The sequence below is a fragment of the Capricornis sumatraensis genome, chromosome 18 (genome assembly GCF_032405125.1).
Source record: "Capricornis sumatraensis isolate serow.1 chromosome 18, serow.2, whole genome shotgun sequence".
NCBI lineage: Eukaryota > Metazoa > Chordata > Mammalia > Artiodactyla > Bovidae > Capricornis > Capricornis sumatraensis.
Genome location: NC_091086.1, coordinates 30,861,554 through 30,878,694, shown reverse-complemented (window position 1 = coordinate 30,878,694; position 17,141 = coordinate 30,861,554). Strand labels below are relative to the sequence as shown.

General features: G+C 41.3%; 1 protein-coding gene across 1 annotated transcript; it reads left to right on the top strand.

The window, feature by feature from the left end:
• The first annotated feature begins 1,889 nt into the window (after positions 1-1,889).
• On the top strand, positions 1,890-12,754 carry LOC138094614 (granzyme A). Its single transcript, XM_068990712.1, has 5 exons — positions 1,890-1,950; positions 4,149-4,296; positions 7,213-7,354; positions 10,655-10,933; positions 12,602-12,754. Exons 1-5 carry the CDS (start codon positions 1,890-1,892, stop codon positions 12,752-12,754), a joined length of 783 nt encoding a protein of 260 aa, XP_068846813.1.
• The last annotated feature ends 4,387 nt before the right edge of the window (positions 12,755-17,141 follow it).

Genomic DNA, 17,141 nt, shown 5'->3' with positions numbered 1-17,141 from the left:
TTGTGATCACTTTCCATGTTATTAATATTTAATTTTTGCACAGAATGGTTGTACAGATTAATTAGAGCCAACATACGATATATGTCAAATAATGCTCCCCATCTAGTCAAGGATGCTCACATCCTAATCCCTAGAGCCTGGGAATGTGAGTTTACAAAGCAAAGGGGAATTGAGGTTTTAGATAAAATTAACATTGCTAATCAATCCACCTTAAAATAGGGAGATTATCTGAGTGGGCCCATTGTAATCACGTGCTTGCTGGCTCAGTCGCTAAGCTGTGTCTGATCCTTTGTGACCCCATGGACTGTAGCCCACCAGGTTCCTCTGTCCATGGATTTCCCAGGCAAGAATACTGGAAGAGGTTGCCATTTCCTTCTCCAGGGGATCTTCCTTACCCAGGAAATCAAACCCACGTCTCCTGCATTGCAGGCAGATTCTTTACCACTAAGTCACTTGGGAAACCCACGGTAATCAGAGGGGTCCTTAAAAGTGGAAGCAGAGGCAGAAGAAGACTCAGTGTCAGAGTGATGCAATGTGAGAAAGACTCCACCGACCACTGATGGCTTTGAAGCTGGAAGCGGGCCACAAGCCAAGGAATGCAAGCAACCTCTTGAAACTGAAGAAGCCAGAGAAATGGATTTTCTTAGAGCATTCAAAAAAGAACGCAGCTCTGTTGACACCTTAGCCTAGGGAGAGCCACATCAGACTTATGACCTACAGAACTATAAAATAATAAATGTCTATTGTTTTAAGTCACTAAGTTTGTGGTAGTTTGTTACAGCAACAATGCACACTGAATAAGTTTAAAGATTGTTGTTACAGCAACAATGAAACTAATACATCTCCACAATTTTTTAAAGTATGAATCATAGATATGACTTGTTGGGTCAAAGATCATGCAAAATTTAGTAAGCCCTTTATATGTATTGCATTCCAGGAAGACAGTAGCAGTTTTAAATGCCATCAACAAAGAGAATTTCCAAAATCAGAGAGTATTTTTGTTTTCTAATTTTTAGTAATTGACAGGCAAAATTTGTACCTAAATGTTTTAAATTCCTTCTTATTATTGGTTACTTATGATATGTGTTTATTGATTCCTCCATAGACTAGGAATATAGCAGCCACTTTTATTTCTTTTTTTGTAAATTACTTGTTCGAATTCTCTGACCATTTTTCTTTCCAGGTATTCATCTTTTCTTATTGCTTTATAAAAATAGGCATTTGTGTCACATAGGTTGAAAATGTTTGTAATTTGGCTTTATGCTTGATGTGTCTAGGTACAGAAGGTTCACCTTTTATGTCATAAATCAAACTTTTACAGTTTCTGCCTTTGATGTGATAGCTCAAAGTCTCTTTCTCCTTTCTACATGTACAAATATTCACCTGTATCTTCACTTAGCGCTTTTATAGCTGAACAGTGTGCATTAAGAATATAACTCAGTTTCCCCTTAATGACTACCCAGCAGTCTCAACAACAAAAGGATCAACTATCTGTCCTCTCCCCACTAGAATAAGTTTAAAGATGCTATTTCAAAACAATTTCTGATATAGACTTGATTCTCAGCTTTTTAAAATAAACTCATATTTGAAAGTGAAAAAGTTGCCCCTAAATAGCAATTTTCTGTTTATTGTTCTCAGTTTATCACAGTCTCATGGATTCACATTTACACTTTAAGGTAGGAAAGGTCTAACCCTGAAAGAAATGTGAAACAAGTAAGTAACCACAGCATCTCTAAAATAAAGTTATATTTTCCAGTTATAAAACACCAAAGTCTTTAGCCACAAAGCAGAGAAAGAAAAAAATAAAAAACCCACATCCTTTGTGTTTCATTATATATTACTATCAGTACCTGAAACTAAATAGTCTCCATAAGAAAATAACAGAAGCCATGAATATTCCTTTTCCTTTCTCTTTTCCTCCTGCCATTTGTCTCCTTCTAATTTCTGGAGGTAAGACATATTTTCATATGCTTTTCAGTTTTGCTTATAAGAAAATGGAATTTTATACTGGTTTACTTTTGTTCAGTATTGTGTAAAAGTAAAAAAGAAATCATAACTTAATTTCTAATAATATTTCATGTTACTTTTAGTCTTTGCTATTGAAATGGTATATTGCTTTTTAAAATGAAAACATAACCTATTGTGTTTAGAGCAAAAATATGAAAGCATAACTATATCTGGAGGGTCTCACAATTCAGGCCAGATCCACAGAGCAAAACTGGCAATTGAAAAACCAACAAAGCCATTAAACTTGGGATGGATAGATTATTTATCAACTGGAGAGCTTAGTTACCCTCTGTCTGGTGGCTCAGAAAATAAAGAATCCACCTGCAGTGCAGGAGACGGTTCGATCCCTGGGTTGGAAAGATCCCCTGGAGAAGGGAATGGCAACCCACTCCAATATTCTTGCCTGGAGAATCCCACGGACAGAGGAGCCTGGTGAACTACAATCCATGGGGTTGTAGTTGTGTAGACACAACAGAGCGACTAACACAACTCATAACTCTCAGATAAATCTTAAAATTTTGGTTTTCAGGATGAATTATGTTAATTTCCAGTAGTGGGAATGGTAAAGAAAGCAATAAATCAATGTAAAATAATCCAATGAACTACATATATGTGTGTGTCAACATTTAATAAAACTTACAGTTAAGTATATTCTAAGTGTTTGATATACACTCTTCTTATGTATTATTGTTATCAGCCCAATTTACATATGAGGAAACTAAGGCCAAAGAGGTTAAGACAATTTACTGAAGTAATCAGCTAGTAAGTAGTAGGTCTGGGATTTGAACCCAGAGTTCATGTTCTTAACCACACATTATGATATTTTATAGCTCAGTGATACCTTCAGAGCTGGGATTCTTAATGTGGGATCCATGAGCTCCTTCAAGGGTCTGAATGGGCACTAAGAAGTCCATGACTCTCCCAAAGTGAAAGAAAGGAAGTAAAGTGAAGTCGCTCAGTCCTGTCCGACTCTTTGCGACCCCACGGACTGCAGCCTACCAGGCTCCTCTGTCCATGGGATTCTCCAGGCAAGAATACTGGAGTGGGTTGCCATTTACTTCTCCAGGGGATCTTCCCGACCCAGGGATCAAACCCAGGTCTCCCACATTGCAGGCAGACTTTAACCTCTGAGCCACCAAGGAATCCCGGCGTTCCCATCGCACCTCAAGAGGATGCGGTCTCAACTTGACACTAGAGAGGAACTCCAGGGGTCGTGCCACCATTTCAAAAGACCCCGATGTCCCAATGCACTGTATGCAAATATTCACACGCATATCTGTGTCTGTACTTTATTTAGATTCTCAAATGGCTCTACATTTCAAAAATAACAAAGGTACTTCAGACAAACAGTTCTTCACAATGGATAGAGTATATTTTTTTTTTCATGATGAGGAACTGGATTAGAAGACTGCTTTACTATTTATTAGTTGTGTGAACTTGGGCAAGGTAATTGCCTGTCTAAACTTTACATTCCTTATCTATGGGAATAATAACACTCACCTTGCATTGCAGCAAACAACAGAACCAGAGTCTGAAACTTACCAGTGCCTGGTAAATCATAGATGCTTTCACTATTATTGCTACTATAGTTGTTGTTCTTTCTTCAAATTTAATACAATTTACCAAACCATCATTCCCAACAATAATCTCATCATGGAACACTGAGATTTTTAAGGTCAATAACACAGTGTCCAACCCCAAACTGAGACAATGAAGCCTGTAGTAGGAAGTGAACCGCTGAGGGATGGCAGAAAAAGGAGAATGAGGTTTCTCCCCCATCTGCTCTTCCCATATGCTATTGGGTAAGTCTTTAATCTTTTTGCTTTTTGAGCTTTAATAAAAGAGATTCTATTGCCTGACAGTTTCTGCCTCCCAGGGATAGGAAGGAGATGGATATTAGGTTAAAGGTGATCTGAATTCTTGAGGAAGAGAAGTAGTATTTAAATTCAAGATACTATTATCTGAAGCTATCCTGGAAAATTGTAAAAACTCCGAACCACCTGGACCACTTTGATCTTCTCTCCCTGGACACAAAGTGCATGTCTAAGTACTCGTTCTGGATCTGTTCATGATTATCAGAACTTTCTCAGGGGGACACGTAACTCGGTAAGACAGGATTTCACTCTGAATCACTCTTGCAGTTTTTCCAGTATCCTGCGAGGGAATTATAGGAGGAAATGAAGTGGCCCCTCACACAAGACGCTACATGGCTCTAATCAAAGGGCTGAAACTCTGTGCAGGGGCTTTGATCAAAGAAAACTGGGTGTTGACAGCCGCTCACTGCGACCTGTAAGTGATTCTGAGCTCCTCCCACTCTAGACAGCCGGCGGGGAGGGGAGGGGCGGGGCCGGGGCTGTCAGAGGGCTCTGAAGTCCAAAACCAGAACTAGGCAGGGATGGAGAAGAAAGTGTGCAAGTACATTCTTTCTCTATAAGCAAAGGCCAGATCCTGTAGAATAAAATTGAACTGTATGACTATTTTCTCATATTATTTTTTTAACTATAAATAGCAATATTATTAACATTTTGAAAATCAAAATGGTGAAAAACAGCACTCCTAATCTTATCAACTTCACATAATCACTGTTACTATTTTGCTATATTTTATTTCAGGCTTTTTTCACAAATGTATTTTACATAGTTGAGCAAGTTAAGTGTTCTCTATGATTACAAGTGATTTACTTACTGTGATCTAGTTAGTCTTATCCCACGTTGCTACATATTAGATTGAACCATATATTGCTGATATTTAACTGTTTGACTTTTCAAAACAGTCATTTCCTATGGTTCAAGCTAATTTTTCCCTAATTGTGATTTGAAAGTCAGAATAATGTTTATCACCTGGATATGCTGCTGTTTTCTTCATCAGTACTTGTTGTTGATAACTAGAACCTACTATTTCCCTGCTCATTTTAGTATAAATTGCATGAATAAAAGAAAAGACTTAAAAACTAGCCCCCCACAAAGAAGATCCAAGGAGATCTGCACTATGTTGTGTCAAATGAGAATTTATCAAGTGGCGACTGCAGCACAATGTACACTGTAACGATCACCATTGGCTTGGTTAATAGGCCCACTTAGTGCAAAGTCTGTCCAGTAAATCAAGAAAAGCTTCTGCCCATCTCTCCCAGATTAGCTATCATTCGGTTCACAAACTAGACTTGGGGGCTAGCAGTTTATTTCCTTCCGTGTGTGTGTTTAGATTCAGTTCAGTCGCTCAGTCGTGTCCGACTCTTTGTGACCCCATGAATCACAGCATGCCAGGCCTCCCTGTCCATAACCAACTCCCGGAATTCATCCAGACTCACGTCCATCGAGTCAGTGATGCCATCCAGCATCTCATCCTCGGTCGTCCCCTTCTCCTCCTGCCCCCAATCCCTCCCAGCGTCAGAGTCTTTTCCAATGAGTCAACTCTTCGCATGAGGTGGCCAAAGTCCTGGAGTTTCAGCTTTAGCATCATTCCTTCCAAAGAACACCCAAGGCTGATCTCCTTCAGAATGGACTAGTTGGATCTCCTTGCAATCCAAGGGACTCTCAAGAGTCTTCTCCAACACCACAGTTCAAAAGCATGAGTTCTTCAGCACTCAGCTTTCTTCACAGTCCAAGTCTCACATCCATACATGACCAGTGGAAAAACCATAGCCTTGATAGACAGACCTTAGTCGGCTTTTGAACATGCTATCTAGGTTGGTCATAACTTTCCTTCCAAGGAGTAAGTGTCTTTTAATTTCATGGCTGCAGTCACCATCTGCAGTGATTTTGGAGCCCAGAAAAATAAAGTCTGACACTGTTTCCACTGTTTCCCCATCTATTTCCCATGAAGTGATGGGACCAGATGCCATGATCTTCGTTTTCTGAATGTTGAGCTTTAAGCCAACTTTTTCACTCTCCTCTTTCACTTTCATCAAGAGGCTTTTTAGTTCCTCTTCACTTTCTGCCTTAAGGCTGGTGTCATCTGCATATCTGAGGTTATTGATATTTCTCCTGGCAATCTTGATTCCAGCTTGTGTTTCTTCCAGTCCAGCGTTTCTCATGATGTACTCTGCATAGAAGTTAAATAAGCAGGGTGACAATATACAGCCTTGATGTACTCATTTTTCTATTTGGAACCAGTCTGTTGTTCCATGTCTAGTTCTAACTGTTGCTTCCTGACCTGCATACAGGTTTCTCAAGAGGCAGGTCAGGTGGTCTGGTATTCCCATCTCTTTGAGAATTTCCCACAGCTTATTGTGATCCACACAGTCAAAGGCTTTGGGATAGTCAATAAAGCAGAAATAGATGTTTTTCCAGAACTCTCTTGCTTTTTCCATGACCCAGTGGATGTTGGCAATTTGATCTCTGGTTCTTCTGCCTTTTCTAAAACCAGCTTGAAGTTTTGTTTTTTGCTTTAGTTCTTTCTTCGGCTGCATGGCATCTTTGCTGCATCAAAGAGTATCTTTCATTGTAGCATGCAGACTCTCTAGTTGTGGCTCAGTAGTTGCAGTTTACAGGCTTAGTTGCTCTGAGGCATGTGGGATCTTAGTTTCCCAACTAGGGATCGAACCTGCGTCTCCTGCACTGCAAGAGAGATTCTTTACCACTGGACAACCAGGGAAGTCCCCTAGATTCAGCTTTAAAATTTCACTATTTTGTCAAAATTCATTTCTTCAGTTCTACATATTCAGTTCTAGGCCCTTTTCCATCTTTGTCATTTTCGAGGACAAGCAAGTTACACTATCTTGTGGTAGTTACACTACCACAAAGAAATAAATTCAGCTCTCATTCTTTGGTTTAGTCTCTAGTTCTTGGGTTTAGTCTCTAGTTCTTAGGTTGAGTTTCTTCCATTAGGTGTTGATTCCACAAATCCAAGGCAGATGGAGAAACTGGCAGCTCTTCTTTCTGCAGCAGCCCGTGTGGTCAGCACCTGACCACACCTCTCCAGGCCTTGCCAACACAATGCTCCTGCTGCTGTCAAAAGGCCTGGGATTCCCCTCCTGTTGCTTCTTCCCTGAAAAGACCTGAAGTTGAACCATCTATGATAACACATGTCATAGGAGTTTTAGGTAAAACACCTAAAGAAAAAAAGCCTCATAAATGCCCCCTAACTTGCTGTGCTTATTTATATATAGGAAACCATCTAAAAGAACTGATTGGATTTAATAAATTAAATTCATACTTAATTTCATCTGTTCTGTCACATAAATTATATCATCCTTGTTTTTTCCAGGAAGGGAAATCCTCAAGTTATTCTTGGGGCCCACTCTACATCCCATAAAGAGAAACTTGACCAAGTATTTTCCATTAAAAAGGCAATTCCCTACCCATGCTTTGATCCACAGACATTTGAAGGGGATCTTCAACTACTTCAGGTAAACATGGTTTTTTTTTTTCAACGACTATTTTGAAATTGCAAAATTTTGAAATTTGGTCAGTTTAACCTGAAACCAGTTTTACACACTGGCCTCATAGTCAAGACTGGCTAATGCCAGGATGTAGGGGTAAGAAGCACAGCGGGGACCCAACATAATTACACAAATGTTCACCTGATTGGAAGTCAGTTCAATTTAACAAATATTGACGAAAGTCCTACTGTGGTAAGACCTGTCAATCCAAAGTGATAATGCCACCAGCAACTCAATTACAGTCAAACCAAGTTGCATTTGTTGACTCTTGCTCAGCAAGGGCGACTGCACACCATTAAGAATCATGGAGTGGCTTGTAAGAGTGTTAGATGGGACTTATCCCAAGATTTGGGCTCATGTCAGATGAGAAGGAGTATTCTAGGAAGTAGGAGTTTGCTCTGAACTGACTATTGTCAGGAAGTGGGGTAATTCTATGATGGAGCATCTCAGTGAATCTTACTTACCTAGGAGGCTAAATCTGTGATTGATAAGAAGCAGCGGCTACTCATTTTAACCAATAGGGGATGTTTGGTCATTTTTGTGGCGGGCACAATGACCTTACTTTTGCCTGTACTCAAACATGACTGCAAAGTGGCCTGGAATCTTGCTCCTTTCTTTAGGCTTACCTTATCTGATATTAAAAGCAAAAGTATTAGTTGCTCAGTTGTGTCCAATTCTTGTGATTCTTGTGACCCTGTGGAGTGTAGCCCACCAGGCTTCTCTGTCCATGGAATTCTCCAGGCAAGAATCCTGGAGTGGTTTGCCATTCCCTTCTCCAAGGGATCTTCCCGACCCAGGGATTGAACCCAGGTCTCTTGCATTGCAGGCAGATTCTTTACTGTCTGAGCCACCAGGGAAGTCCTATCTGATATTGGTGGTCTATAAAAGTGTTCATGATCAGTAGGAAAAGTTGTGGCCCAGCTGTAAGTGCCAGTAAGATTTTCTCTCTTCCTAAGATAAACAGGTGCTGTTCTCAAAGTGTTCACAGTTTCTAGTGGGAGAGACAGACAAATACATCAACAGTTCTGAGCTGGCTGTATGTGACTCATCAGTGATGCAGATGACTTAGAAGTGGGCTCTGAGGGAACACGGGCCGTGTCCAGGCGGTCAGGGAAGCTTTCTTAAAGAAGATACAGGAGTCAGGAAGCAAAAAGAGGAAAGGGCCTTCCAGGCAGGAAGTATAAGAGGAGTCTTTAATGGAAAATGCATTTGGAGGAAGAGGGAAGAAAGGGAAGTTATCATGAAATTTAAGAAAGAGGGCACCCAGACATTGTAAACCATGGGAAGAAGTTTGAACTTTATGGGGAAGGAAATGGGAAAGTATTTTAAGCAGGGCAGTGACATGATGAGACTTGTTTTTAGGAGGATTACCTGACTGCTATGCAGAAAGTACGATCAAGGAGGCAGAACTGGGCAGAGTGTGCAATCCACAGTCTTCCAGAGGGGGTTGAGGAGAAATTTCCCCAGTAAGACTTCAGAGGAAGCTCGAGGAATCCACACGTTCCCATATCAGGAGTAAAGAGAGGACCTAGAGCTTTGTATGCTTCTGGCAAACTCCCCACACTCCTTGCCCTCCGTACTTATCAGCGACCCTCACACTTTCTTCCTTGAGACTCTAGGCCCTGCCTCTCTCTCAGGTCTCCTCTCCTCCCCCATACTCTAATTCCCTCCCGTCCTGCTTCCTGCACGGGGCAACGTAACTCCCTCCCCCGCCCAGTAGAGGGCGCTACCTGGCCTGCTTCCCTCCTGCCCTTTTCTCCACCGCAGGGCACTTCTGATATATTCAATACTTTAGATTGTTTGTCTGTCTCCCTCAGTGCGATGTCAACTTCAAAGAACAGATATTTTTATCTTTTTATTTCTCCCCTATACCAGGGAGTATAGTGCCTACTACACGGTAGACCTTCCATAAACATTTTCTGAATAATTTTGGATAAGGAATGGAATTAAGCCAGACAGTGGCAAACCCATCAAGGGAAAAGATTCTGAACTCAGGTTTCAAGAAAGTGGTAGCAGTGGTCAAGTCTCCTTTAGGACTTCAATATCTTTATAAGAGTGTGCGGTGAGTAAGGGGTGCGAAGTAGAGTCAGGAAACCCTCTCACCTCTGACACTGTGGCCAGAAAGGCGAGGTTGCTGGAGAAATCTTAAAGAGGGTGTCAGGACCTCCCCATGGTTAACCTTCCAGTGTGAAAACCTACTGATGTGCCCATCACTGGTCTGTGTGCCTGACCCCAGGAGAGCTGTCTACAAGTATATGCATCCTGACTCCAGTTCTGATCCATTCATTCAGATCTGCAGTCCTTCTGGGGGTTCTGCTGCCTCCTTGTCAATCCAACCAGATAACAAGCATGAATGTGAGCAGGACAGAAGGACAGGTGTTGCAAGTGGGCATTTGAAGTTCTGTGGAAAGAGTTTAAGCTGTGGCCATTTCTTTTTCTAAATTCTAGTGGGGCGGGGGGGGGGCACATTACTGACTCAGAGGGGGCACTGAGGAAGTGGGGACTGTCTAAAGTCAGGAAGTGGGGCCTGAAAGCAATGCAATGATAGGAATGTGGCAGTGGCCTCTGCTGCTGTGCTCCTGTGTGTTTAGAAGGTCCGCAATACTAGGACTCCCTACAGCTTGAGGCAAGAAGGAAAGAACTAGAATTATCTTCCTCTACTCTCTTCTCAACTTTTATGACACTCCCTACTCTCCTGACCTTGAGTTTTCAGAAGAAAAAGAGAGAAAGCAAGGTAGTGAGGCAAGAAGAGGGTCTGGCAAATGAAAGCAAAGGGCAAAGTGTGCGTGAACCCTCGAAGGCAGTGCAAGTGGGTTGCGCTTGCTCAGAAGAGGGGAAGCCACGTTTCCACTGAAGTGGAAAATGTCACTGACCCCTTTCCCACCCTGCCCCCCTGCACCTGGAGCTCTGGTCTCCTTTCATTGGCCTTGATATCAGTCAGTTCACAAACTTAAGATCACCTGAATAAAATAATGATTGAGCGCTCCAACACAGCTTTTCAACCACAGAACTGTCAGCCACCACCAATAAAATTTCATCATTGATGGGTCAACTGACTGAAGTTTACTATACTATCCTAGCAAAACATGCCTGAAAAGGTATGCTGTGACTTTAAAAAACCAATAACTGATGGTCAATTCGGTTGGAACATGTTTTGATTTATATTCTTCATAAGAACATACTAAATAAGCAAGTTATCTATTTAAGTCAGAGCTGTTTTCTGGGTTTGGTTACTGCCTTAAACTGCGTCTTCTGTCTCTTTTCTAGCTGGAAGGTAAAGCAACTATGACCAAAGCTGTAGGAATACTTCAGCTACCAAGAGCAGGAGACGGAGATGATGTCAAACCCCACACCAAGTGTCATGTGGCAGGATGGGGAAGCACCAAAAAAGACGCATGTCAAATGTCTAATGCCTTGAGAGAGGCCAACGTTACAGTGATAAATAGGAAAATATGCAATGATGCCCAGCACTATAATTTTAATCCAGTTATTGATCTCAGTATGATCTGTGCTGGTGGAAGAAAAGGTGAAGATGATTCGTGTGAAGTAAGTAAAGTAAAACTTTAACCATTTTGGGCAATGGGAAATCAGGTTAAATAGCATGCCTAAGAAGAGCAAGGTGGACTGTTGTGATTCCTTCTTATATCCGAGGCCTGAAAGAATGTCTGCTTGACACTGGGCTGCTGTGTGCTCCCTTGTCCCAGGTGAAGCCTACCATCCAGGGAAACTCCTCTCATTACCAAAGATCAGGATCGCATTTAACCACCACTTATGGTGCTGTGGGCTTACCGGTGGCTCAGATGGTAAAGAATCCGCCTGCAATGCAGGAGACCTGGGTTTGATCCCTAGGTTAGGAAGATCCCCTGAGGGAGGGCATGGCAACCCACCCCAGTATTCTTGCCTGGAAAATCCCCATGGACAGAGGATGCTGGCAGGCTACAGTCCATGGGGTTGCAAAGAGTTAGACACAATTAAGCAACTAAGCACAGCACAGCACATGGATTCTGTCCTGCTGATCATGACAGCTGGCATTTATCAGATGCCAAGAACTATACTAAGTTGTATATTCTATGCCAGTTGATCCTCAAATAGCTCCATGGGATAGACACTATTATTATCAATCCTATTATATAGATGGGGCTTCCCCGGTGGCTCAGTGGTAAAGAATCCTCCTGCCTTGGGTCAGGAAGATTCCCTGGAGGAGGGCAAGGCAACTCACTCCAATATCTTTGCCTGGGAAATCCCACAGACAGAGGAACCTGGCAAGCGACAGTCTATGGGATCGAAAAAATGTCAGACACATTTGAACCCAGGCCACCTGACTCCCAGCTCCTGCGTTGTTCTGCCTTTCCATGTGCCGAGAATAGGCTTGACCAGGGTTCGGCCTTATTTAGAACTCATGTTCCAGAAGTGGTTTGCAGGGTCAGAGAGAATATGAAATGAAAACTGATGACCTGGAAAAGAGCCCTAAAATTTGTTTGAACTCTCACAAGTACTCCTTGGTCTGAGATGGCTTACCCTGTGTCCTTCTTTAAAGCAGGGTGTAATTCAAATCCCATCTCATGCCTCAGGCAGTCCCAACATCCAGTCTCTTCCCCTAACATCTACTGACCAAGAAAAGCGGATACAGGGCGACTGAGGGAGACAGTTATTTTCACTGTTAAAGGCTTCCCTTGCTGCTTTGTCTTTGTTTTACCGATGAAAATAAATTTTGCACATCTCCAGAATTGTCTTTTGCAAAAGGGAAATGATTGGAAAATATTAACAGATCTGTGTAATTGATGCTGAGGACAGACAATTAATAAAAGAGATATAAATTAGCCTTTAAGGAAAGAGAGAAAATGTGTGAGTGAATGAGTGAATAAATGAATGACTAAAAGGGTGATTAAATATCCTTGGAATGCTGCTGCTGCTGCTGCTAAGTCGCTCAGTCGAGTCCGACTCTGTGTGACCCCATAGATGGCAGCCCACCAGGCTCCCCGATCCCTGGGATTCTCTAGGCAAGAACACTGGAGTGGGTTGCCATTTCCTTCTCCAAAGCGTGAAAGTGAAGTCGCTCAGTCGAGTCCGACTCTTAGCGACCCCATGGACTGCAGCCTACCAGGCTCCTCCATCCATGGGATTTTCCAGGCAAGAGTACTGGAGTGGGGTGCTATTGCCTTCTCCAATCCTTGGAAAGCACTCCTGTCTAAATCATGTAACTTTCTGTTTCAGGGGGATTCTGGAAGTCCTCTGATATGTGATAATGTTTTCAGAGGTGTCACTTCCTTTGGCAAGTGTGGTAACCCCCAGAAGCCTGGCATCTACATCCTCCTTACCAAAAAACACCTCAACTGGATAAAGAAAACCATTGCAGGAGCCATATAACATTCCTACTTCAAAGCAGAAAATCGAAGTAACCAAGTGAAAGTGTTTTAAACTTGACCTATCCAAAGAAGCATCTTGCAACCCTCTGAATTTCACATACAAACTGCCGCCTGTCTAAAATAAATTCAGCAATGAAAGAAATGACCTCCTGCTATCACTCTTCCCCAGTCAGCAAAGACTGAGTCATCACATGTTCTCTATCCATGGTGAGAGATGTCCCGAGAAAAACTCCAATTTTGTGACTTTTTGTTTTATTCAGAATTTGGACTGTCCCTTTTGTGTTCATTCTTAAAAGGAAGCCAATCTTGAGAAAGTTAGAATATTCTTTCTTCCAAATGAAGATCCAAAATATTTCTGTTCTTAGAAATTCAGAGCCTGATATTGTATTCAGTGTGAGAGTAAAGATAGAGATAAGGAGGGATTATTCACTTCTTACTATATGCTTCTGCATCGCTTAACTTCTTACAAAAATTCTAATTATGAATACAGTGGGAACGTATTCATAAAATGCAGTGTGTGTTTTAGATAGTGGGAAAATTTAGAATTTGAGGTTAGAGATAATTCAGGGAAACTGCATCACTTATTAATTACAAGTAGACTAAAATTACATAGACGAGTGGGCTGCAGTCCAGCCAGTACTTTGGTATGTATTTTGCTTTAGCTAGACAATTTATATATGCAATCACTAAGTTTAGTTCTATGTTATTCTTGATAGACTGTGATATATAATAAATAAAGATGCCTTTTTTATTACCTACCATTTTTAATCTTTTTGTTGCACTGTTTCTCCAAAGAGCTAATTTATAAATGCTCATTCTGTAATAATTCTGGCTGACTTTTCCCATTTAATTCCTCAAACATTTCCTGAGGGCCCACCATGTGCCAGGCATTCTGTCCAGATTTATAAATATCAAGATGTGACCACTGCTTTCAAAATGTTTGAAGACTAGTAGGAAGCAAGGAGAAATCCATAAGTATGAGGACATCTGCTTTGGGTTCTAAAGAACACGTAACAGAGTAAGGCTATCTACTGTGTTGAGAAGTGATGGGGGAAAGATAAACAATATTTCACTCTCCCAGAAGCCATCCCAATTATCTCTGAGTCTTCCTCCTGAGATCTGCCCTCTGTTTAGACAGACCAATACAAATTTTGGATTCCCGACTAGAATGCCACAGACATCACAGCAATCTGGTGGGAAGATCACTGGTCTACAGGTCGGACACCGGCTCCATCACTAGACAGTGTAAGACCCTGAGCAGAGTATTAGTCTGTGCCTCCATTCTCACATCTATAAACTGAAAATCTGTAGAGGGACTTCACTGGTGGCTCAGTGGCAAAGAATTCAAGCCCCCAATGCAGGGAGCCCAGGTTTGATTCCTTGTCAGGGAACTAGATCCCACATGCTGCAACTAAGACTCGGCATAGCCAAATAAAGAAAGAAACAGACATTTCTGTGTATCCAATGAGAAAATCCCAAATATTGAATGCTTTCTATCTACAAGACACTCGGTCCTAAGCAACCTCCCCACTGGTGACACTGAGACAACTTGTACAAAAGTGACCTGTACTGTCCTTAGCAGAAACCCCACTGCAGAAGCAATTCATCTGCAGCGTTGATTGGTGGAGTAAGCAGAGCAACGAACCTGGGCAAGAGGCCCTAACTGCACGCTGCCTCTAACTCACCGCACGACTCTGAAGAAATCATTCAAGCTCTCTGGCCCCCGTGTCCTCAATTTGTCATGAGCAGAGTGGCCGATAATCACCCAGATCCAAAAATGTGTAAATAAAATATCCTCTAACGGAGGCCTTTGCACAAACATTAAGAACAGTGAACTTACCACAGTGTACAAGGCCCTGCACAAGCTGGCGTCTCTGTACTCACTTCACTCCGGCTGTGCCAAGATTCTTTCCTCAGTCACACACACACACACACACCAGGATCTGTGCCCTCACACACACTCTCACATATGTCCCCACCCTCACAGGCACTCACACTCACACCTGCACACACACCCACTCCCCACTAGGTTTTCTCAGGTTGGCTTTAATGTTGGCTGCTCAAATGGCAACCCACTCCAGTATTCTTGCCTGGAGAATCCTGTGGACGGAGGAGCCTGGTGGGCTGCCGTCCATGGGGTCGCGTAAGGTCGGACACGACTGAAGCAGCTTGGCATGGCATGGCTTCCTCTCAGAGTCAGACCCTCTCTTAGTATTCTCCACTTCAGAACCCAGTTTTGTTCCTTTCAGTTCAGTTCAGTCGCTCAGTCGTGTCCGACTTTTTGCAACCTCATGAACCACAGCACGCCAGGCCTCCCTGTCCATCACGAACACAATTTAAAAACATTTCATATGTTTATAAATTTCTTTCTTAGTAGACGTTATGCTCCATAAGGCAAAGATTAAATGTTTATTCACCTTTATGTCTTATCTCCAGCATTTAGCACTGTGTCTAGCACCTCAGAGGTGTTCAATTAATATTTATGTAATACATTAATTAATATGATTCCAGGCCTTGTCCTCAACAGCTGATTCACTTCTCTACGACCATGGAAAGAGGACAGCAAATTCAAATATAAATGCGTATAATAGCATGCATTGCTCTTTTGGAGAATATTAATTCATTGAGTTATGTAGATTTTCCAAGTTCTGACACATTCATTGCACAATATTTTAAAAATACATTTATTAATATCACTACCATCTGATTGGGAAAGTCCTTAAGTGTTGGGAAGATGTCAAGCTTGTGAGAGCAGAAACAAGTGTTTCCAAAGTTCTAATTTTATCGTTAGCAACAAACATTGTCAGTTGTTTTCTCTAAAGTGACAGTTTCACTTCATTCATATTTGAGAAACTGTCATTAAATATCAAAGTCTGAATAATCATATTTTGCCTGTCAGCTTTCTTTTTTTCTTAATTTTACTGCAGTATAGTTGATTTACAATGTTGTATCAGCTTCTTGTTGTTGTTTAGTCGCTCAGTCATGTCTGACTTACTCTGTGACCCCATGGACTGCAGCACGCCAGGCTTCCCTGTCCTTCACTATCTCCCAGAGTTTGCTCACATTCATGTCCATTGAGTCAGTGATGCCAACCAACCGTCTCATCCTCTGTCGCTGCTGCTGCATAGCAAAAATGAATCCGCATTCTTTCAAATAAAAATAGTATTCCATGGAAGAGATAGATCAATTAGCAACTCAAACAATTACACTAGTGTTTTTCATCAAAGCAACCATAGTACTTTAATGTGCAACCAACATGCTTCACACATACATTGCACACTTCCCACATCACAGAGAATATTAAGAAGACATTTACTACAGACATTTTGACAATGAATACAGTGACTATTAGTACAGTCTGATGCTACTGCATTGATTTGTGCTAAGACACCAGCAGTTTTCCCCATCATTGCCTTTGTGACATTAGTGAAAATGTTAACACACAGGTATAGAAACAAGCAACATCTTAGCATTATTATGAAAATTAATTTAATCTCAAAGACCCCTGAAAAAGTTTCAGGAACACCCAGGGGTCCACCAACCACACTTTGAGAACTACTGGCTTACAATATTGCAAAGGCTCACTCATAACTGGAATAAATTAAACATTTTCCCAAGAGTATAAATAGGTAGCCTTAATTTACAATTTTTTTAATTTATACTTATGGGACTCTCCTGGTGGCACATGAAAAGAAATTCAACATTAGTCATTAGTCATTACAGAAATGCAAATCAAGACCACAATTAGAAACTTCTTCACACTCACTAGAATGGCAATTGTAAAAAATAATACTAATAGCAAATATTGACAATAGTTTAGAAACCTGGAATCTTCATACATTGTTAATGCAATATAAAATGATTCAGCCACTTTAAAAAGTAGAAGTTCTTCAAGATGCTAAACATAGCTAAAATATGACATAGTCATCCCACTCTTAGGTTTATGCCCCACTCCCAAAAGGAAAACATATGTCCACACAAAAACATGTACATAAATGCTCACAGCAGCATTAGTCATAATAGGTAAAAAGTAGAAACAACAAAAAGCATATCAGCTGCTAAATTGGCAAATAAAATATATTTCCATGTGATGGAATATTATTTGACAATAAAAAGGAATAAAAAGCATCATGCTAAGTGAAAGAAGTCAGTCACAGAAGACCACATATTGTGCATTTCCATTTATATGAAATGTCCAAATCAGGCAAGTCTAAGAAGCCAGAAATTAGATTAGAGGTTGTCTAGGGCAGGGGAGTCAGGGAAAGGAGGGTAATGCTGAGTGATTGCTAATGGCTATGAGACTTTCTTGGGGAATGATAAGTGTTCTAGAATCAGATTATGGTGATGGTTGCACAACTCAAAATAGCTTGAAAGCCAGTGAATGATAC